Source organism: Ochotona princeps, chromosome 16, assembly GCF_030435755.1.
Source record: "Ochotona princeps isolate mOchPri1 chromosome 16, mOchPri1.hap1, whole genome shotgun sequence".
NCBI classification, from domain to species: Eukaryota; Metazoa; Chordata; class Mammalia; order Lagomorpha; family Ochotonidae; genus Ochotona; species Ochotona princeps.
In genome coordinates this window covers 55,558,322-55,578,530 of record NC_080847.1, presented here as the reverse complement: position 1 = coordinate 55,578,530, position 20,209 = coordinate 55,558,322, and the positions used below count along the sequence as shown (strand labels likewise).

Sequence of the window (20,209 nt, the reverse complement as noted above, 5' to 3'; positions counted from 1 at the left end):
TAGTCCCTCCCCCACAGCCTTCCAGGGTCTAGAAAGACAAGAATGCTACAAGACTGACAGGAACTTGGTTTTGTTGGTGGCAGGGGTGGGTGGGGGGTACCCAGAGGTTGGCCTTCATCGTGTCCTCGATCCACTTTCGGTAGCGTACCAGTTTGGTGCAGAAGGCTGGCTGCCAGGCCTGGACACACAGCTTCCCACCCCAAGAGGTGACGCCTTGCAGCACGCTGTCACATACCAGGGCCCCCTCCCCCCAGAGTCACCCTGAGAGTTGGGGGGAGGGAGAAAAACCCAGAACCGATGCCCGCGACTCCCTCTGCTCCTCAGATGCCACAGGGTCCCAGGTGTCTGCTCAGTGTCCTGGGTGAGAGAGGCCCCACCCCCTTCCCTCCCCATCGCGGCTCTGACACCGTCTCTGCCTAGCCCCCCTCAGCACAGTGGGGGCTCCCTGTAAAGAGGTCTTTTGGCTGTTCCCTGCTGTCGTCTGAGGGCCTGGGCGGCCCCAGGCTCCTGGGCGTAGGAGGAGTGAGGGGCTGGTGACCCCCGCTGTGGAGGAGCCTGAGGCAGCTAAGCGCCTGCAGGTGTGTGCCAGGGAACGGGTTTCTCAGCCTCCCCCCCTCGATCAGTCGCTGCTTCCTTTCCCTGTGAGACCTTGACAGGGGTGTGTGGCGCTGACTTAAGCCTCCACCCACAGCATGCTGTTCCCATAAAGGCACTGGTTCCTATTTCGGCTGCTCCACTTTCAATCCAGCTCCCTGCTAATGTGCCTGGGAAGGCAGCCCGCCCCCAACAGCCATGAAGGAGACCCAGATAGAGCTCTTAGCTTCAACCTGGCCCAATCCTGGCTGTTACAAAAGGACCTGCTGTCAGGGAGGGGCAGGCGCACCAGACAGCTGCGTTCGCCGCCTTCCTGGTGTCCAGCACACAGCATGAACTCGGTGACCTCATCGAAGCAAATGCTTCTGCACACTTCATTGGACATGAGACGGAGGTCCACGCGTTGCAGGCCCTGTGGGGGCACGGCGGGAGACAGGAGAGAAACCGCATGGGAAGAACCGGCCCCTCCTGGCCAAGCCCCAAGCCCCGCGCCCCGCCCCACCCCGCGTACATTGTTCCGAGTTGATGCTGCCCAGCCGGAGACTCAGGGGTCCTGCCTGGCCAGCCCCAGCACCTGCCGGCTCCTACTGCGACAGCGTGAGGTCATGGCTGTAGTCGCCCCGGCCTTTGGGAGGCTGCAGTTGAAGAGCAGGTGTGGGAACCTGCCAGCAACAGGCATCAGCACAGCCTTGGCCACGTGTTCGGGCTGCAGGCCATCCAGCCCCGGCCAGACCTGACCGTTCCCGGGGTAGCAGGCAGGGCATGAGGAGGGCTTGAGGAGAGGGTTCCCAACAGCCCGGCCTGGCCCCCAGTCCAAGGTCAGAGCCCCCTCCCGCACAGGACCCAGTCTCCCTGCTCCCCCCCTTCCCCTCCACCCCACCACAGTTCCAGCTCAGCCCTGCCCTGCCTGCGCCCCCTCCTTCCCTCCTTCCCTCCCACAGGGGTCTGAGGGTCCAGCAGAGTGGACTGGACGCACGCAGAAGCCCCCTCAGGCCCACACAGGTTGGGGCGAATCCCACCCACACCCATTCTGGGGGTGCTGAGTGTGGTGGGAGTGTGGTGGGAGAGGGGTGTGATGACCCCTAAGTCATGGGCAGGGACAACGGGGTGGGAACAGGAGGGCACACAGTCCCCGAGTGAGACCCACAGCTAGCGCGGGGTGCCCAGTCTCGTGGGAGCAGGGATGGTGATGTGGCAGGGGTGGGTGATGGGGCGGCCCTGGGCCCCAGCTCTGCAGCCTGGACCCTCATCCCAGCGGATGGGCCCGGTCCCACCCTATTCACTTGCTGATGCAGTGGGTGGCTGTGAGCACCCACCAGGGGTCCGCCAGGATGCCCCCACACATCAGAGTCCCCATGACTCACAGCCACCATCCAGAGCTGGGAATGCTTCTGACACGGCTGGCCCCCTACAATCCGGGACTGCACAGGGGGCATGGCGCCTGTAGCGATGAGGGGTGGCAAGGTGTCTGGGCTGGGACAGATGGCAAGGGGCATGCAAGCCCAGCACCCAGGACAGCGTGGAGAGAGAGGCTGGGAGGGGAGTCGGAGGGTAAGGGCGGGGCGGGGCCTGCTACCCATTTCACCTGTGGCCTCCAGAGACAAGAAGAGGGTCAGGCTGAGAAGCCACATGGCAACAGGTGTCTCCATCAGGGCAGGCAGAGCAGTGAGTCTATGGAAGCCTTATAAAGCCCTGGCACGTCTAGGAGCCGGCCTCTGCCCTGCCCCAGGCAGCCAGGTGCTGCCCAAGGCTCCAGCCCCTGCTGCTGAGCCCCCCTGCACACCTCCTCCCTCACCTAGAGCTGTGGAGAGGGGCGGGGGACAGGGCGCCCAGGGCTGGCTGTCCCATGATGCTGTTCACGCTGGACGCGTTCCCAGGGTCTGAGGACGGACCGGGCGGGGCTTTTTTTTTTTTTTTTCTCTTTTTTTACTCTAACTCTACCTTTCAAATAAAAAGTAAATATTTTATTAAAAAGTCAGAATTCTAGCTAAGATCAGAACAGATCCAAGTGCATTAAGGGAGACTGAAGTTCAGGTCAGGTAAACACGGCTACAGAGGCTGGCGGGGCGGGAAGGGGGATGGGGCGGAGGGACGGGGCGGTGGGGGGACGGGGCCGGGGGGGGGGGGGGGGGACGGGGCTGGGCCAGGGAGAGGGTAAAGGGCTGTTGGAGCAAGGGGCAACTGCACACAGACCCTGGCGTTGCTGCCCAAGCAAGATGCTCCTGGAGGCAGAGGCCCCAGCCACACTCGAATCCCCACCCAGACATCAACCCAAATGGACCAGGTCCCATGGAAGACCACCCCAACTTCTCCAGGGTCTCCCATTTTAAATCTTGGTGTGACAGGGCACACAGATGGGGCTCACACCTGCAGTGGGGAGTCAGAGGGAAAGACCTGTAACGGATGGGGAATCTGGCTTTCCCAGACCAGCACAAGGAGCCAGAAGTGGCAGTCCTGCCCTCCCCCGTCCTGGGGGGACCAGGCATCTTAGGTGCTAAGCACACCTGCCTGCCGGCCCCTCTCCTGTTTGGGGCCTCTTCCCACTTGGAACTCACAGGCATCAGGACAAGCCTCCGGCTTCTCCTCCCACCTACAGAGCATGGAATTGGTGCCACTTTGCATTCAGGGCCAGGAAATGGGGTTGGGGGAGGCAGAGAGGGGACAGCCACCGCCAGGGCCCAGGAAAGCAGGGCTGCACAGCCGAGAAACTCTCCACGGCTCCCCATTCCCCCGGCTCTTTCCAAGGATGCGCGTGTCTGGTCTGGCCCGCAGAGCAGGACTACTCATTGTCTTGGATCATATAGCTAATGTCCCTTACGCCAACTCATTAACTGGGACAGTAAACATGTTATTTTCCGTCTGAGTAGATCTGTTTCCAGTACAGGCCAATAAAAGCTGCAAGCTCTGACGCTGGGCAGGTTTGCAAATAGCCCTCTTACGTGTGTAGGATTATTACTTCTTTAAGATTTATTTATTGAGCAAGCAGTGGAGGATGGCCCAAAGCCTTGGGACCCTGCACTCATGTGGGAGACCCAGAGGAAGCTCCTGGCTCCTGACTTCAGATCAGCTCAGCTCTGACCCAGCGCTAGCCATTGCAGCCATCTGGGGGAGAGAACCAGTAAATAGAGGATTTTCTCTGTCTCTCCTCCTCTTTTCAATAAAAATAAAAGTCTTCATTTATTTTTATTGGAAAGCTAAAGTTACAAAGAGGAGAGACAAAGAGAAAGAGCTTCCATCCTCTGGTTCCCAAGTGGCCACAATGGCCAACGTTGAGACAATTGAATCCAGGAGCTTCTTCTGGTTCCCACGCAGGTGCAGGATCCCAAGGCTTTGGGTCATCTTCTACTGCTTTCCCAGGCCACAAGCAGGGTGCTGGACAGGAAGTGGAGCAGCCAGGACATGAACCAGCACCCACATGGGATCTTGGCGCTTAGAAGTAGAGCATTAGCCAGTTGAGCCATGGTGCCGGGCCTGCACTGAGGGCTTTGGATAACTCCGTATCAGCTAGACCAGAGATCAGCCATGATGGTGGCCAAGCGTCCCACGTGAGCGAGCCGCAGGCAGGGGGTGGGGTGTCCAGGCTGGGTCAGTGACCCCAGAGTGCACACGGCATCTTCTCCCTTCTCCTCTGGGACAGCACAGCTGGGAACTTCCCATGAGGGGAGGGGCCTCCTTCTGCTGAAATCAACTTGGGGACCACCCCCCACCCCCGGAGTCCCATCTGATGTGGGAAGGTAGGGTCATCTTGGGAACCCCCCGAACTTGGCTCTGAGGTTTTACAGCTCACAGGATGCAAGTTACCTAACGCGGGCAGTGCTAGGCTCTCCCAGAAATCCAGGGAAGGGCCTGGGAGAATGGTGAAAGGAACCTTCTAGAACTGTGGCCGCCTTCCTCAGGGAGTTACAAAGATCACAGAGGTTGGTTGGGTCATTTGCCCACTGAACTGACCAAAAGTTTGCCTAAAGCGACCGGAGTTTCAGAGAGCGCGTGTCTGCAGCAGCCTGGGCACATCTGGCCAGAGATGACAAACGCCGCTGTCTCCACTGCCCTTCAGGCCAGACCAGGAGAGCCAGGGCACATCCTCCCAGGCCCCGGCCACACACTGCACAGCCCAGCCCCAGCTCTGAGCTGCAGCCGCTTGCCAAGCCCACGCTCCAAACTCCCAGAGTAATCTCCAGCACACTGGACTTGAAACATTGTCAGCTCAGCACACATTTATACTTTTTTTTTTAAGATGTATTTAGTTCAGGGCCTGGATGTTCAGCCAGCAAGGTGGCTCAACAGCTTAACCCTCCATCTGCTGCACTGGCATCCATATGACACCAGTTCTAGTTCCGGATGCTCCACTTCCCATCCAGCTCCCATTTTATGGCCTGTGAAAGCAGCAGAGGATGGTCCAATGCCTTGGGACTCTCGCCCACATGGCAGACCCACAGGAAACTCCTGGCGTGAGACCCACCCAGCTTCAGCCATTGCAGTCATTTGGGGAGTAAACCAGAGAAAATGGCTGATCTTTCTCTTTCCTTCTCTCTATAAATCTGTCTTTCCAATTAAAAAAAAATGCAAAGAAAAAAGATGTATTTATTTCATTGAAAGGCAGAGTCACACACAGAGAGAGACGGAGATCTTGCAGCCAGGGTCTGCCCCAGGGCCGAAGCCAGGAGTCAGGAGCCTCATCTGGATCTCCCATGTGAGTGCAGGCTGGAGGTCTGGGGTGGAAATCAGAAGCGGAGCTGGAGAAGGGAGGCAGGGGGGCGCGGGGCGTAGATCAACACCTCTTCATGGTGGGAAAGGCGGGCCGCACGCGCTGGGTGCAGCTGGAGCTACGGGAAGCCTGGCGGGCGTGCTCGGGTGGGATGCACACACAGTTACAGGTTCACTTTGACCCGGGAAGGTGCAGGGTTGGGTTAGGTTAAATTAGAGCAGGACGGGGCTCCCTCTGGTGGCTGTGGAGAGAACAGCTAACCCCAGCTGGTCAGAGGGGCCAGGTGTGAGTGAAACCCTAACCCAACAGGGTTGACCCCCTCTGCCCACTCACGCCCTCCAGCCTCAGCCCTTCCTCCAACCGGCCCCAGCGGGACCTTCTGACCTCACAGCTGAGCTGCCCTGCCCTAGCTTGCAGCCTCCATGAGTCCCCGGGGGGCGGGGGGAGGTGGTACACAGAGGGAGAGGAGGCCTGGATGATCGCTGGGGGAGAGGGAACATTGGAGCTGGCCCTGCTCCTCCTCCTGGCCACCCAGACTGCCCTCCTGGGCTCTGCCAGCCTGCCTGAACTCCCAGAGTCACCTGGGGTGGGAGATGGGAGAGTGACCACGTGGAACCCAGATGCCATCTGGGGAAGCCCAGCCAGATGGGATGCGGACATCCCTGTGAGCAACCAGACGCCCACCCGACTCTAACCTCTTTGGAGAGAAGCAACCCTACTGCCAGAAAGGGCGGGTGCCCACCCAAGCGGTGACGGGTCCCCCAGTATCATTCCCTGCACCCTGACCACCATTGCAGCCTGGGCGAGCCTATGGGCAAGGCGTCGCTGCCCTCCCCAGAGGTGACCAGGGCCACCACTCTCAGCTCTTGGCTCCAGCTGCCCTTGAGCCTTCCTGCAAAATTCCCTCCCAGGAACATCCCCCTTGTCTGCTCCCACAAGGCTGGGAGGGTGAGGCTGGCTGTGATGGGAGGGAATGACAGTAAAGCCAGGGACACCCCGAGGCGAACGGGGCAGGGTCCTCCCGGGGATCCCAGCTGGCCTTCTCCAACAGGGGAGTCCAGGGTTCTGAGGGCTGGGGGCTTTGTGCACGTATGAGGTGAGTGCTGAGCCAAAGGCAGGGACGGGAGAGGGAAGAGGAGGACCAGGGCAGACAGGGGACCCTAGGAGAACACCCCGAGACGCCACCAGTGGCTGACGGACACTTGTCACCGCGTCTGGGCGGGGATAGTGCCGGCCGGGCATGCACTGGGCGGAGTGCGGGGTGCGCCCAGGTGCTCCTCACCCTCAGCCAGTGGACCCTGGCTGATGGGTCAGTCGGGCTCCTGGCATGTGAACTCTAAGCTGTTCCCCGTCCCCCCGCCCCCCGTGGCCTTCTGAATCACCTCAGCCTACTTCTGCCCCCCCCAGCTCCTTTGGGCGGGCACATGAGCCCTAGCCTGGGAAGCCTCTCCAGGGCCCCTTCCCAACCCCGTGAGTAGGCCCAGCGCTAGGAGGGAGCCCCTTACAACAGCCCATCCAGCCTGGGGACCTTGGTGCTGATCTCCAGGCCCCAGAACACAGACTGCAGATGGCACACTCCAGAACCCAGAACCGGTGCTCAGGTCACTCAAAGGCCGTGGCTTCAGGCAGGGTTCAGAACTCAGACCTCAGAAAATCTACATTACAGAGGCCGGGACTGAGACACTGTGGCAAGCTGAGCTTCTGTGTGCTAACAGAGGCTGGTTCAAGTCCCAGCAGCTCCACTTCTACCCCAGCTCTCAGCCGGTGCACCTGGGAAGTCAGCAGCGGATGACGCAAGTTATCCATGGACGAGACCCAGATGGAGCTCCAGGGTCCCTGGCTTCATCCCAGTCCAGCTCCAGCCATTGCTGGAAGAGTCTCTCTTCTCTGTAATTTTCCAATAAAAATAGTCTTTTACCTTTTGTTTGTTTTTTTAATCCACACAGTAGGCTTGCGGTAACAAACGTCCAGCTCAAGGCTCCCCGTTTTAGAGTCTGGGATGACAGCAGCGGCCAACTCTGGGTCCCTGGCTCTGCGGTAGGCCCCCCGCCCTCCACCTCCCTGCCCCAAGGGGCCAACGCCATCCTGCAGATTCCTGCAAGAGCCCCAGCCTCATAAATGCTCATTAGGCCCAGCTGCCCAGCCCCCCGCCACCCAGGCGTCCCGCCTATAAACCTTCCACTCCACCCCCAGACCCAGGCGGGCCCACAGCTATAAATGCAGGCAGCCCTGGGCCCACTCCCCCTCTTCTGGCTGTGGGGGGGATCTGGAGGCGCTGAGAGACGTGTGGCCGGGGTGGGAGCTTGGTGACAGAAAGGCGCAGGTGACCCTCGGGGGCGCTGGGTAAGTTCATGTGTCCATGGCGAAGGCCCTTACTTGAAGCAAATTGAGGACAACATTGCCCTGAGGCTCCTGGATGGAGCGGGAGGGGCGGGGACAGTGTCTGGGGACATCCCCAGAGAGACCTAGAGCATGGCCAGGAGCTGCCCCAGTGTAGGTCCCAGGCCTAGGGCGGCACGCTGGGGACACATGGAGAAGCCAGCCCATAGCTTTTACTGGGATTGGAGGCTCTCTGGGGAGAGCCAGACTGAGCCTAAAAGGTCCAGCATGCAGATGGAAGCTTCCAGAAGCCCCACCGCCATCCCAGGCATTGAGCCACTACTACAGTCCAGAGTGAGGGCTGCCTTTCGCAAGCTCCAGTATGATGGAGGAGGCAGAGCCGAGTAGGAGGGGATGAGGTAGGGTTGGGCTCAGTAACGGAAGCTGGAGGTGCTGGCAGGGTCTGGAAGGGGCAGTGGGTAGGGCCGGAGCCCAGCCCAGAAGGTCAGCTGGTGGTGGCAGGTGGCATGGTGCTGGGCTCTCACAGGCAGGAGACGTCCAGTAGGTGAATAAGTTGGAGGGCACAGGACCAAGGTGAAGGGCAGTGTTCTGGGGAGCAGGGGGCACACTGGCCGCTCCAGCCCCTCCAGCCCTCCTCTCCCTCCGCTCCCAGACTGCAGCTGAGCGCCTCCAGCAGCATGTGGTGTCTGCTTGCCTTCTTCCTGCTGACAGCTGCAGGTAAGGAGCCAAGGCCTAGGGAAGAGGGTGCCACGTCCCCAGCCGGGTGCCACAGTCCTCATCACTCCCAAAGCCCTGGGTCCCCCTGCCTTGGGTCGCCCCACACCCCACAAGACACTGCCAGGCCCTCCCTTCATGGGCGTGAGAGGCAGGTGCCCACCCCCAGTTGGACCCTTGGAATGTGCCAGAAGCACACTTGGCCCTGACACCCAAAGTCTACGTGAGGTGGGCGCCCTTGCCCTGGCAGGACACAGGGGAGGGACTGCAGCCCAGTGAGAGGCAGCCAAGGTGAACTCCGACTTGTAACCCGATGCTTCTGCCCCGTGCTCCCCCTCTCTCGGCCCACATGACCCTAGCTCCCGGCTCCAAGCAGCCAGCCTCCCCTGGGGCTCTGACTGTGCCTGCTGCACCCAGCTGGGGCCTCTGCCTTCCTCCGGCTTGGACCTGTCCTCACACACACAGGACAGCCTGGCCCTTCCCTCTGTGAACACCCAGGCCCACCACATCTGCTCCGTTATCCCTTTTGCTCGGCTCCTGCCCGCCCCCCGGTGGGCATTTGGCCTGGCAATGTGAAACATCCTGCCCCCTGCCCCCCACACCATGTGTGAGTGTGTGCGTGCCTGGATATGTTCAACATCATGGTGCCCCGAACCCAAAACATCCTTAAGTATGTCCTGCGCCCGGCAGCCTCTTGGGGGCAGGGGGAGGAATTGGACAAGGTACAGAGCCCCGGGGCCCATGTGCTTCCCCCACTCCCAAGCCAGATGAGTAGCTGGAACCACCAGGATCTGGCATAATGTCCTGCCCAGGCACCTGTGTCCCTGACCTTGAGAACCCTGGAGTCTGACGTACTAGGTCGGTCCAAGTCAGTGAACTTGGGCCGTCTCCTGAGGCTGGCAGGTGAATCTCACTTCTGACCTTGCCTGTCATCTCTGGGCTTGTTGCAGAAGGCTGGCTTGTGCTAGCCACCTCTGCGTCCAGGGCCCTGGCCAAGCAGGTGCGTGTCCCCACAAATAAAGTCATGCGCACTTCCATCGAGTATTTCACTCAACAGCTCGTGCGCACATTGCACAGGCACACACCTCTCGTCCTCACAGCCGCTCTCAATTCACAGATGAAAAAGCCGGTCCAATAACTGCGATGGGTTACACTGCCAGCGCTGGAGCCCAGGGTCAAGCCCCCACTCCCACGCCTGTTTCCAGACCCTGTACACAACCAGGCCCCCGAGACTGAGCTTGTCTCAGCTGGCTGTGTGCGTGCGTGTGTGTGTGTGTGTGAACACCTGGGAAGTGATTGTCAGCTCAGGCACTGCTCCCCCACCCCCGGCTGGTTCCTGGCGTCCGCCAGGCGGCTTGTGCCTGCACATATACGGCCGTGACCTTATGCGGCCTGAAGTGCCTCTCTCACACACCACCCTGACTCTGGCCAGGAGGTGTGTCAAGCGTATTGAGTGTCCTCATCCACTTGATATCTGTGACAATTTGGTGACTTTGAAGGACTGATCCCAAGCAGCCTCATCTAAGCCCTGGTGCGGTGTCCTACAAACGTGGAGGACTTCCTGACCTTTACCCTTGACCCTTCCTCTCTCTCTGTCTCACAGAGCCTTGATGGAAAGGAGTGGGGGCTGCTGTTGGGCGGGGGGCTGGGGAGGTGGCTGCAGAAGGGGCAGCAGGTGTAACAGCCTGCAAAGGCCCGGCCGAGTGCCTCCTGCGGCGCTGGGGGAGGGCGCGGGTGGACAGGGTGTGAGGGAGTGGCTGCCCAGAGACCCCAGGGCTCAGGGCTCCTCCACGGGCTCTTCCTCCCGCAGGGGGCGGCGGCCAGGAGACTGCAGACGAGGAGTGTGCGCCTTACTCCCAGCCATGGCAGGTGGCCCTGTTCGAGCGTGGACGCTTTAACTGCGGGGCTTCCCTCATCTCTCCACGCTGGGTGCTGACCGCCGCCCACTGCCAGACCCGGTAGGAGGGCAGGGTCTCCCGCGGAGGGGCGGACCCCTCGCTGGATTGGGGTTGGGACCTGCTGCAAAAAAGCCCGCGCAGGAAGCAGGTGGAGGCGGGAAGGCTTCCGCTCCTGAAACCCCTAAATGACGTGGGCTTCAGGGTCACAGGAAAGGGAAATAGGATGTGGCTCGCCCCTGGGTGGTCCGCTCAGGACCCCTCTCTGCTTGTTACCTCCCACCACACGCGCACATGCACAGCTTCATGCGGGCACGCCTGGGCGAGCACAACCTGCGCAAGCGCGATGGCCCCGAGCAGCTGATCGCCGTGTCTCGCCTCATCCCGCATCCGGGCTACGAATCGCGCAGCCATCTCCACGACATCATGTTGGTGCGTCTGGCCCGCCCAGCACGCCTGAGCCGCCAAGTGCGCCCCGTGGCGCTGCCCACGCATTGCCCGCACCAAGGCGAACCTTGCGTGGTGTCCGGGTGGGGCCTGGTGTCCAACAGTAAGCCTGACACCCCGGGGAGCTCCCACTCACAAGGTGCGTCCAAGGACGGGGCTCCAGGGCAGGACCCTATGGGGAGGAGGGGGGAAACACGAGCCAGAGTGAATCCGGGTGTCCCCTCCCCCACGCCCCTCTTAGTGAACCCTCCGGACACGCTGCACTGCGCCAACATCAGCATCATCTCGGATGCATCTTGCAACAAGGACTACCCCGGGCGACTGACGGACACCATGGTGTGCGCGGGAGTGGATGGCGGAGGCACCGACTCCTGTGAGGTCAGAGCCCAGGGCAGGTTTGGGACTTGCCAACAGGGTCTGCTTGGGGCAGGAAAAGGTGACCTAGCACCCAGTTAGGCTTGGAGATGGGAGTAGGAAGGGCAGAGAAAATGGGGGTGAGGTCGGAGACGCACAGTTGGTTTGGGACTGGCATGCATAGGTCTGCTGGGACCCAGCAGGCTTTGGTTGGGATGGGGAAGGCGTGGGGATTATGATCGGGCCGGTGTAGCATGGAGGTGTGCCGGGTGGGCAGTCAGGTGGGGGGGTGGTGTAGGAGAGGAGGTTGTGGGGGGAGAGGCAGGGTTTGGGTTGACTTAGGGATGGGTGATTAAGATGGCGCTAGGGGGCTGTGTCCAAGAGGTGTCTCTTCCATCGGAGATTCCCACGTCCACAGGGTGACTCCGGGGGCCCTCTGATCTGCCGTGGAGCTTTACAGGGCATCGTGTCCTGGGGGGACGTCCCTTGTGACACAACCACCAAGCCTGGCGTCTACACCAAAGTCTGCCGCTACATCGGGTGGATCCAGGAGACGATGAGGATCAACTGATCCACCGACTTGGCTGTCCCAGGCCCCCTGACCGAGCAGAGGCCTCCCCCTGCCCCCGCCGCCCTCCACGACTGGCTGGGAGCACCCCACCTCGCAGTCTGGGGCAGAATTGGGCCACCACCACCCCAAACCCATGACTTGTGCTCCCGCTCCTAAAGCCAATGCTGGTCGCCATGCCACCTGCCAGATATCCAGTAACAGATTGCCCACCCCACTCCACTGTCTGTTTTGTTTTTGACTTTCAGGGGGGCGAGGGGGTGCCTACCTAACCCTTGTCTGGAGGAATGCGGTGCTGACCGTGACCGGGCAGGGCTCTTGGTCCATGTCCCCCGGAATCTGAAGGGCATGACCTCGACCACCCACATGGGCGAAGGAGGCTGTTTCCCCCATCCCTACCCAACCCTGCTCTCTGTGGTGGCGAGGACATCCATTTTTGAAATGCCAACCATCTCGTCCCAGCCAGCCCTCTGGACCTGAGGGTGCCCCCCCAGATCTGACTGTGTGCGGAACACCTATGGAAGCCTCTAGAAACCCCTCCCCAAGTCCTCGTCCCAGGCCTTCTGAAGGCCCAGGCTTGCAACACGGGAGTGGGCAGCTGAGAAGTGATTGGGGGGGCCTCTGGGTCTTGGGGTACAGGCAGTTCCACCCCTCCGGCCTCCCAGCCTGGTTACACTAGTTCTGTGCCCCGGAGCCAAGGCCCCCAGGAGCTGCAGTGCCACCCCACGTGGTCTGACCAAGCACTTGGGAACATGTCCAGCAGGATGGAGGTACCTGCGGGATAGCAGGTGCAGCCTCTCCCTCCCCTTCCACAGCGTGGGGGAGGGTGTGTGTGCCCTCACCCCCACGAGAAGAGGGGCAGAGCCTTGGCAGCCGGCTGGACAAGGGTGGAGCTGGCGGGGGGTGGCGGGATACGTTCAGGCTTTTAAAGGGCTCCCCTGCACAGTATCCCCAGCTGCTAGCTCCCAGCCCGACCTGGCCCTGGACACTTCTGTCACCATGTGGCTCCTGGTTCTGTGCCTCGCCCTGTCGTGGGGGTGGACCGGTGAGATGGGGGGAGGGGCTGCGGGAGGAGGCACGGGTCCTGATCCCTCGGTAGCTGACACCCGGCGGCCGCCCCCTTGACCAAAGGGCAGAGCTGGGACCATCGGCCTATGTCACACCAGCACCCCCAAACTCCATGACTCTGCAACCCTGATCTCCCCCACCCCACAGTTCTTTGTGGTCCCTGGTAACCCAGCTCCAGGGCCCCCTGATTGGGCCCCAAGAACCCCCTCCTATATCCAGCTGTCAGTTCCCAGCTGCGTCCTCCACGCCTTGACTGCTGCCCCCAAATTCCACTCCACAGCGGTGGAAATTCTGCCTCGGAACAAACCCTCCAACCCCAACCTCGGCATCCTTCCTTCCCACCCCTGCCCCATCCCTCCCTGGGCTCCCACCCCCAGAATCAGCCAACCCTACCCCGCTCCAGGACTGGGCTGCCCTTAGCCGCTTCCCTGTGCGGGGCTTAGAACACCTGAAATCCTGCAGCAGTCCCAGCCTGCCCTTCCGCTGTCCCGGGGTGTCCGTCAACCACCTGCCCCTGGGGACCCCATCCTGGCGCCACGCCAGACTCACAGGGAGGCAGAGAGAACCCCAAATTCTCCTCAGAGCCCACGTCCCTCCTCCGCCCTTCCCCTCCTTCATCCAGAACCCCAATTGTCCCAGACCCCCAGAATCACAGATGCCCAGGCCTGACACCTCTCCCTAGTCCCCTTCAGCTCTGGCCCCTAAAACCACAGCCTGCTTCAGCCCGTGAGCCTGGCCCAGGCCCCAGCCATTCCTCCCAATCCCACTTGTCCATGTCCTTTGTCCTCCACTCCCCCAGCACACTGTCTTTAGTTCCCCCAAACCATGGCCTCAGAGCGCCCCCAGTGGCCTGACTGGCCCCCCAGCGCCTGCTCCTGATCCCATCCTGAGTCTCTCACCCGGACAGCTGGCCAGCTCCACTGCTCTCCGTGGAGTGGCCTCTCCCCTCCCAGGACCCCACTGAGCCCAGGGGCAGCCCCTCCTGGAAGCTCCCACCATCCCTGCCCCCACAGTGGGGCTCCCTCTCCCAGCCCTTCCATACCCCCGCCCCCATCTTCCCCTTCAACCTTTCCTGTCCACCCCGCAGGCGCCATGCCCCCTGTGCAGTCCCGGATTGTAGGGGGCCAGCCGTGTCAGAAGCACTCCCAGCCCTGGCAGGTGGCTCTATACAGCTATAGCACATTGCAGTGCGGGGGTGTCCTGGTGGACCCCCGGTGGGTGCTCACAGCCGCCCACTGCATCAGCAAGTGAGTAGGGTGGGACCGGGCCCATCCACTGGGATAAGGGCCCAGACTGCAGAGTTGGGGCCCAGGGCCGCCCCATCACCCACTCCCGCCCAATCACCATCCCTGCTCCCACGAGACTGGGCGCCCTGCGCTAGCTGTGGGTCTCGCTCGGGGACTGTGTGCCCTCCTGTTCCCGCCCCGTTGTCCCTGCCCATGACTTAGGGGTCATCACACCCCTCTCCCACCACACTCAGCACCCCCAGAGTGGGTGTGGGTGGGATTCGCCCCAACCTGTGTGGCCTGAGGGGGCTTCTGCGTGCGTCCAGTCCACTCTGCTGGACCCTCAGACCCCTGTGGGAGGGAAGGAGGGAAGGAGGGGGCGCAGGCAGGGCAGGGCTGAGCTGGAACTGGGGTGGGGTGGAGGGGAAGGAGGAGGGGGAGAACAGGGAGACTAGGTCCTGTGTGGGAAGGGGTGCTGACCTTGGGCTGGGGGCCAGGCCGGGCTGTTGGGAACCGGCAGCCCAGCCCCAGCTGTAGCTGGGCGGCTTGCAGGCCCCGCCCCGCCCCTCTGCCTCCCTGCCTCCCTGCCTCCCGGCCTCCCTGCCTCCCTCCCTCCCTCCCTCCCTCCCTCCCTGCCTCCGTCTTTTCTCAGCGTCCAGTGTCCTCCCCTTCCATCCTCAGCCTCCCCTCATCCCTGGCTTCTCTCCCCCTGCTTCTCACACTCTCCCTCCTCTCCCAGCACCCCCTCATCCCCTTACCCTCCTCCCTTCTACCGCTCTGTCCTCACCATGCCTCCTCCACCTTTGCCTAGAAATTACCAGCTGTGGGTCGGTCGCCACAACCTGTTTGAGAACGAGCCGGAAGCGCAGTACGTCCAGGTCACCGGCAGCTTCCCACACCCAGACTTCAACATGTCCCTCCTGGAAAACCACACGCGCCACCTGGGCGAGGACTTCAGCCACGACATCATGCTGTTGCGGCTGGCCGAGCCCGTGACCCTCTCGGACGCCGTGCAGCTGCTCAAGCTGCCCACCCACGAGGTCCCCATAGGGACGACCTGCCTGACCTCGGGCTGGGGCAGCATCACGCCAGGGACCCGTACGTTACGGCCCGGTGTTACAGGGAGGGCTGAGGGTCCTGGCGCGGGTCCGGCCACAGCCCTCACTCTCCCTGGCCGCCCCAGTCTTGTTCCCAGACGAACTCCAGTGTTTGAACGTGGACATACAGAGCAACGCCGTGTGTAAGCAAAACCACATCTATAAAGTAACACCGTTCATGCTGTGTGCCGGCCTCCCGGAGGGCGGCAAGGACACCTGTCGGGTGAGCCCAGTGCCCCCTTCTGGGCCAGGGGGAGGGGAGCTCAGGCCTGGGGTGCACCTGTCCCAGCTGCTAGCCCACTGTCCCTAGCGCCTCACCTCCCTCTCCCACTCTGCCCTTCACAAATTTACACCTGGGACCCCAACCCTGCCCGCCTCTCCCCTCCACACAACCGTCCCTTTTAACCCTGTATCCTGGAAGCAGGGGTGCGGGCCTCTGGGATGAGCCCTGGAGCTGGCCTTGTGGTCACAGCTGGACCCTGGGAAGCCCTGGGGGAGCTCAGGGAGGCCAGGCCAGCCAGCCTTCGTCACTCTCTCTCCTTCTCTCCCTCCTCCTTACCTGGTGTTCCCCAGGGCGACTCTGGGGGCCCTCTGGTCTGCGAAGGTGTGCTCCAAGGGATCCTGTCCTGGGGCTTCATACCCTGTGGCAGACCCAACAAACCCGCCGTGTACACACGAGTGTTGTCCTACGTGCAGTGGATCCAGGACACCATGGCCCAAAACCCCTGAGTCGCGTCTGCCCTGCCCGCCCCCGCCAGTTCCCCGCCTCCAGTAAACACAGAACATACAGCAAAATCTCGTCTAAGTCTGTCATTTTCCGAGGACTGACCCCCCACCCTCCTCCCTGCCCAGCAGGTGAGGCTAGAGGCCGGGAAAGCTGAGGGTGGGTGGGCAGAAGGACAAGCCAGGGATGCCCAGCCGGTGTTTGCGAATCACGCCCCCTTTGGGGAGGGGCCTGTCCTGCCCAAGCCTGCACAGCGAGTGAGTGTACCCCTGCGGATGGCGTGGGGGCTCTGGGAGGCAGATCAGAGCTCTGGTTGGAGAGCCACTCCGGGGTGAAACCCTGGAGAGAGCAGGAAGCAGGCATCAGGGTCCCAGGTAGGAGCCCCTGGGTGCAGAGGTGTGGGACCCACTGGCAGGGAGGAAGCCGCCGAGGGCGGGCGAGTCCAGGGGTATGTGGCCCGGACCCAGGTCCGCGTCGTCGTTGCAAGGCAGTGTCTGTATTATGTCCGAGATGGACTGTTGCGCTGGCCCTTGACCGTGCAGGCAGTCGGTGCGTCTGGGTCTGGGCCGGGTACTGGGCCAGCCTCTGCTGCCAGGTTGGAAGCAGACCTGAAGGCACCGCGCAGCGAGGCCCACCGACGGTAGTTCATCTGCTGCAGGCGGGACGGCGACCCCCTGCTCCACATGCCCGCTTGGTTCAAGTAGGAAAGGGCCCCTGCAGAAGGGGGCTGGGTGGGCCTGGGGTTACCACCCTACGGCCCCCGGGAGCCGCCCGGGCCCTCCCCACCCCTTCCCCGGAGGCGAGGCGGTGCCCTCACCAGCCCACAGCATCAAGGCGCTGGCACACCAGCTCAGGTAGAAGGTCACCAGGTAGGACACCTGTGGCCTGGGGTACAGCGACTCGCAGTTGACAGCAAAGAGGGTCAGGCTGACAGCAATCAAGAAGCCTGCACTGGGATGGGGGCCAGAGACCAGCAAGGGGCTGCACAGGGAGTAACCCCCCTCCCCGGCTCTGAGCACCCCCTTGCAGCCCCAAGGGGACCCCCCATTACCAATGCTGATGCTGAGAGAGCTGAAGACCAGGTCCATCTTGCTGAGGCTGCGGAAAGCCCGCCAGAAGGAGACACCCATGGCCGGCAGCAGGACCAGGCAGGTGGCCAGAGCCAGCAGCATGAAACCCTTGCTCATGTGGATGAGAACTGGGGGACAGACAGCCCCGGTCAGCCCCCACTGAGTCCTGAGAGTACTCTCCCACAACACTCCCTTCAAAGTCGCTGCAAAGACACCCCCCTGCCACCACCCCACGGAGACCCACAGGCCGGTTCACCCCACCCCCGCTGCCACCCCACGGAGACCCACAGGCCACGCCGGCTCCCACTCACCTGTCACCTGGCCCTTGACAGCACACTGGTGCCTCCTGCAGTCAGTCCAGAAGCCCAGGTAGCCGGTGTAGGAGCCCTGCACGTAGGCCATGCGCCCGTCCGTTACACTGAGCACCATCACGGTGGCCAGGATGCTGAAGGCAAGAGACCAGCCCCGGAGGATGAACTTCCGATTCTCCTCCCAGGTAAACACGAGGTCCTCTGAGGGAAGAACAGATTTCTGGGGCCCTGGATTGACCTCCCCCCTCATGCACCCTGGCCTGCCCCAGCCACAGCCAGGTCCCCAAGCGAGCTCCCCAACCCCAGCCACTATCACATCCCAGCTCACTTCGGCTTCTGTCCTGCCACCCCCACCCCGACGCCCTCAGCTGCCCCTCCAGCGCCACCCCCAGGCCACCCAAGTCATGTTTGTGAAGACAAACCCCTAGCCCTGTCATCTCACGCCCTCCCACTCCTCCCTCGGGGCGATAGGGGCAGCCCTCAGCACTGCTCTCCTCAGCCCAGCCAGCCCCCAGCACTTCCTCCCCCGACCTCTGGCACCCCACTGCCGCCAGGCCTCCAGGTGGCATGCACCACACACTTGGGGCTGGCTGTTGTTCCCACCACCCCGCCTGGACAAACCCCCACAAGGGCATGAGACGCATCTGTTTGTCTTCCTGCTGCCCATGGTCCAGCACACTTGGTTAGCAAAGTGAAGAATGAATGAGTGAGTGAATGGGTGGAGGTGGAAAATAGCTGATCCAACCCACCAGCGTTTACTGAGCACCGACCCTTTGCGGACTGACGGTCCAGGCGTACCCCACGCAGGCGTACCCCACACAGACGGCGCCTGCGGGAGCTCAAATACGGTTAGTGTGCAACAGGAGGGGGTCAGCTAGCCAGGTTCAAACCGGATCCTCCTCCTTGGGCACCAGCACACAGAACCTGAATGTACCCACTGGGCCCAGCATCCCTGGGATGCAGGCCACGTTTCCCAACTTCCCTTGTAGCTCCGTGGCCACAGGATCCAGGGTTGGCCATAGAGCGGGTCACACTCGAGAAGGAGCAGAGGAGAGCTGGCATTCACCACGGCCCAGTGCCTATGGCAGCAGGCCACACAGCCCAGCAGACCACGGGTGGTGCAGCAGGCCAGACAAGGAGCGTCAGGTGACCCAGTTACACCACTGACAACCAGACGAATCTCAACCAATCCTCCAGAGAACTGCGCACTTTGCGACTGATGCGAAAAATGCACCCTTTTTCGAAACTGCGGTCACATACCACCTGTAGCATGGTTTCAAATGTGGCACAGCAAGGTAATTCTCCACCTGTGGCACTGGTGTCCCATATGGGCACCAGTTTCTTTCCCAGCTGGTCCACTCTAAGCCAGCTCCTTGCTTACAGTCTAGGAAAGCAGTAGAGGCTGGCCCAAGTGCTTGGGCCCCCACACCCGTGTAGGAGACCCAGAAGAAGCTCGTGGCTTCTAGCTTTGGGTCACCTCAGCTTCAGCCGCTGCGGCCTCCCAGGCTCAGTAGCAGACAGCTGGTTCAGGAGCAGAGCAGCCAGGGCTCAGGCAGGCACCCGATATGGGACTCAGGTGTCCCCAATAGCAGTCTCCCCATCGTGTCATGACAGCCACCCCGACCAGTAGCATCATAAAAACCACTCTGCCCAACACCGTTCAGGGTGGTGTCCTTGAGTCTGTGGGATGTAATACTCTGTGTGCATGAAAACATCTTAGTGTGGGGGCCGGCACTGTGGTGCAGCAGCTAAAACTTCCACCTGCCATGCCAGCATCCTACACGGGCACCGGTCTGAGTCCCAGCTGCTCCATTTTCCATCCAGCTCCCTGTTCATGTACCTGCGAAAGTAGTGGAGGACGGTCCAAGGCCCTGGATGCCTACACCTGTTGGGGAGACCTGGAAGAAGCTCCTGGCTTCAGATGGGCTCAGCTCCGGGCATTGTGGCCAGTTGGGGAGTGAACCAGCTGATGGAAGACCTGTCTGTCTCTCCTTGTCTCTATAAATTTGCCTTTCCAAGAAAAAATAAAGAAAAAGATGTGTGTATGGCTTTTTTTTTTTAAGAGCATGACAAAAGCTAACAGAAAGGACTTGGGCTGGAGAAGGGTAGGGGATGTTCCCACCTTCCAACCACAAGAGAGCTTGGGGTGTCTGAACTCCCGCTGCTTATTTATTTATTTATATTTATGTATGTAATTGAAAGAGAGGCTTTGCATGCACTGTCCTCAGATGGCTGCAACAGCCAGGGCCGAGCAGGAGCTCCCACTTGGGCGCCGGAGTCCTGCCTTCCCAGGGGCCTCGCGGAGCAGCAGTGGAGCAGCCAGGGCACCGGCAGGGGACCCGGAGGATGTAGAGGACTGTCTGCCTCCTCTGCCAAGCCTCAGCAGGAGAGCCCGGCTGGGGGCAACTTCATGGTCCCTGAGACCCCCAGGGAGAGGTGGAGACGGAGGTGGAGAAGGCAGAAGAAAAGCCGTGAGACCGGGGATGCAATAAAGGAATAAACTCGATTCCTGGAAAGGTCCGGGAGACAGGGAGGGCAACCCAGGCTCAGGCCCTCCCTGTACCAGGAAACGGCACACCAGAGGTGCCGCTGCCCGAGGCTGGCCCTACCCTGCCAGCCCCGACCCCTAGTGCCACCCGGGCTTGCCGTGGCCCAATCGAAGCCCTTCTGTACCTCATTGGGATGACATCTGACCCCACACCAAGGCCACCCCGGCCCAGCTCCAGCCTCCATGTCACTCACGCAGGGACTCGGGGCAATCTGAAGCCACGGCTGACATCCTGGAACCCTCCAACTGCCACGGAATTTCCCTGCAGCGGGCTGGGCTGCGCCCCCGGGGCCCTGCTGGGGGAATAGCCACAGAGAACAAGAAGCCGTGGACAACAAAGAAGCAAACGTGAGGAACTGTGCCTGAGTCCCAGGAGGGGCCACTGTGCTTCTGGCTGGCTGGCTGTGGCTGTGGCCGGAAAGAGGGGCTGTGGCCGGCTGGCCGTGGCTGTGGCCGGAAGGAGCGGCTGTGGCCGGGTGGCTGTGGCCGGAAGGAGCGGCTGTGGCCGGCTGGCCGTGGCTGTGGCTGTGGCCAGAAGGAGGGGCTGA

The 20,209-nt window shown here is 61.7% G+C and overlaps 3 protein-coding genes across 3 annotated transcripts; 2 read left to right on the top strand and 1 right to left on the bottom strand.

Moving 5' to 3' along the window:
- Positions 1 to 6,390: 6,390 nt before the first annotated feature.
- On the top strand, positions 6,391 to 11,801 carry KLK15 (kallikrein related peptidase 15). Its single transcript, XM_058673950.1, has 6 exons — positions 6,391 to 6,395; positions 8,292 to 8,356; positions 10,164 to 10,311; positions 10,551 to 10,834; positions 10,937 to 11,073; positions 11,468 to 11,801. Exons 1-6 carry the CDS (start codon positions 6,391 to 6,393, stop codon positions 11,618 to 11,620), a joined length of 792 nt encoding a protein of 263 aa, XP_058529933.1. The 3' UTR covers positions 11,621 to 11,801.
- A 791-nt stretch (positions 11,802 to 12,592) lies between these two features.
- On the top strand, positions 12,593 to 15,785 carry LOC105942447 (kallikrein-1). The gene is made up of 5 exons (XM_012930342.2): positions 12,593 to 12,662; positions 13,773 to 13,932; positions 14,723 to 15,009; positions 15,095 to 15,231; positions 15,582 to 15,785. The coding sequence occupies exons 1-5, from the start codon at positions 12,617 to 12,619 to the stop codon at positions 15,735 to 15,737; spliced, it is 786 nt and encodes a 261-aa protein (XP_012785796.2). The 5' UTR covers positions 12,593 to 12,616; the 3' UTR covers positions 15,738 to 15,785.
- A 446-nt stretch (positions 15,786 to 16,231) lies between these two features.
- Positions 16,232 to 20,103, bottom strand: LOC131482167 (uncharacterized). The gene is made up of 5 exons (XM_058673949.1): positions 19,856 to 20,103; positions 17,114 to 17,314; positions 16,784 to 16,930; positions 16,550 to 16,678; positions 16,232 to 16,446 (listed from the first exon to the last, which is right to left on the bottom strand). Exons 1-5 carry the CDS (start codon positions 19,890 to 19,892, stop codon positions 16,232 to 16,234), a joined length of 729 nt encoding a protein of 242 aa, XP_058529932.1. The 5' UTR covers positions 19,893 to 20,103.
- Positions 20,104 to 20,209: the final 106 nt, after the last annotated feature.

Bases quoted from the DNA above. Each gene is read 5' to 3' on its own strand.
- LOC105942447 (XM_012930342.2), top strand. From the start codon at position 12,617: ATGTGGCTCCTGGTTCTGTGCCTCGCCCTGTCGTGGGGGTGGACCG. The intron at 12,663-13,772 runs GTGAGATGGGGG...TCCACCCCGCAG, and splicing joins CCTGTCGTGGGGGTGGACCG to GCGCCATGCCCCCTGTGCAG. The intron at 15,010-15,094 runs GTACGTTACGGC...TGGCCGCCCCAG, and splicing joins CAGCATCACGCCAGGGACCC to TCTTGTTCCCAGACGAACTC.
- KLK15 (XM_058673950.1), top strand. The intron at 10,312-10,550 runs GTAGGAGGGCAG...GCACATGCACAG, and splicing joins GCCGCCCACTGCCAGACCCG to CTTCATGCGGGCACGCCTGG. The intron at 11,074-11,467 runs GTCAGAGCCCAG...CCACGTCCACAG, and splicing joins GAGGCACCGACTCCTGTGAG to GGTGACTCCGGGGGCCCTCT.
- LOC131482167 (XM_058673949.1), bottom strand. From the start codon at position 19,892: ATGTCAGCCGTGGCTTCAGATTGCCCCGAGTCCCTGC. The intron at 17,315-19,855 runs GTGAGTGACATG...TTCTTCCCTCAG, and splicing joins AGATTGCCCCGAGTCCCTGC to AGGACCTCGTGTTTACCTGG. The intron at 16,447-16,549 runs GTGAGGGCACCG...CCCCTTCTGCAG, and splicing joins CGCCTTGATGCTGTGGGCTG to GGGCCCTTTCCTACTTGAAC.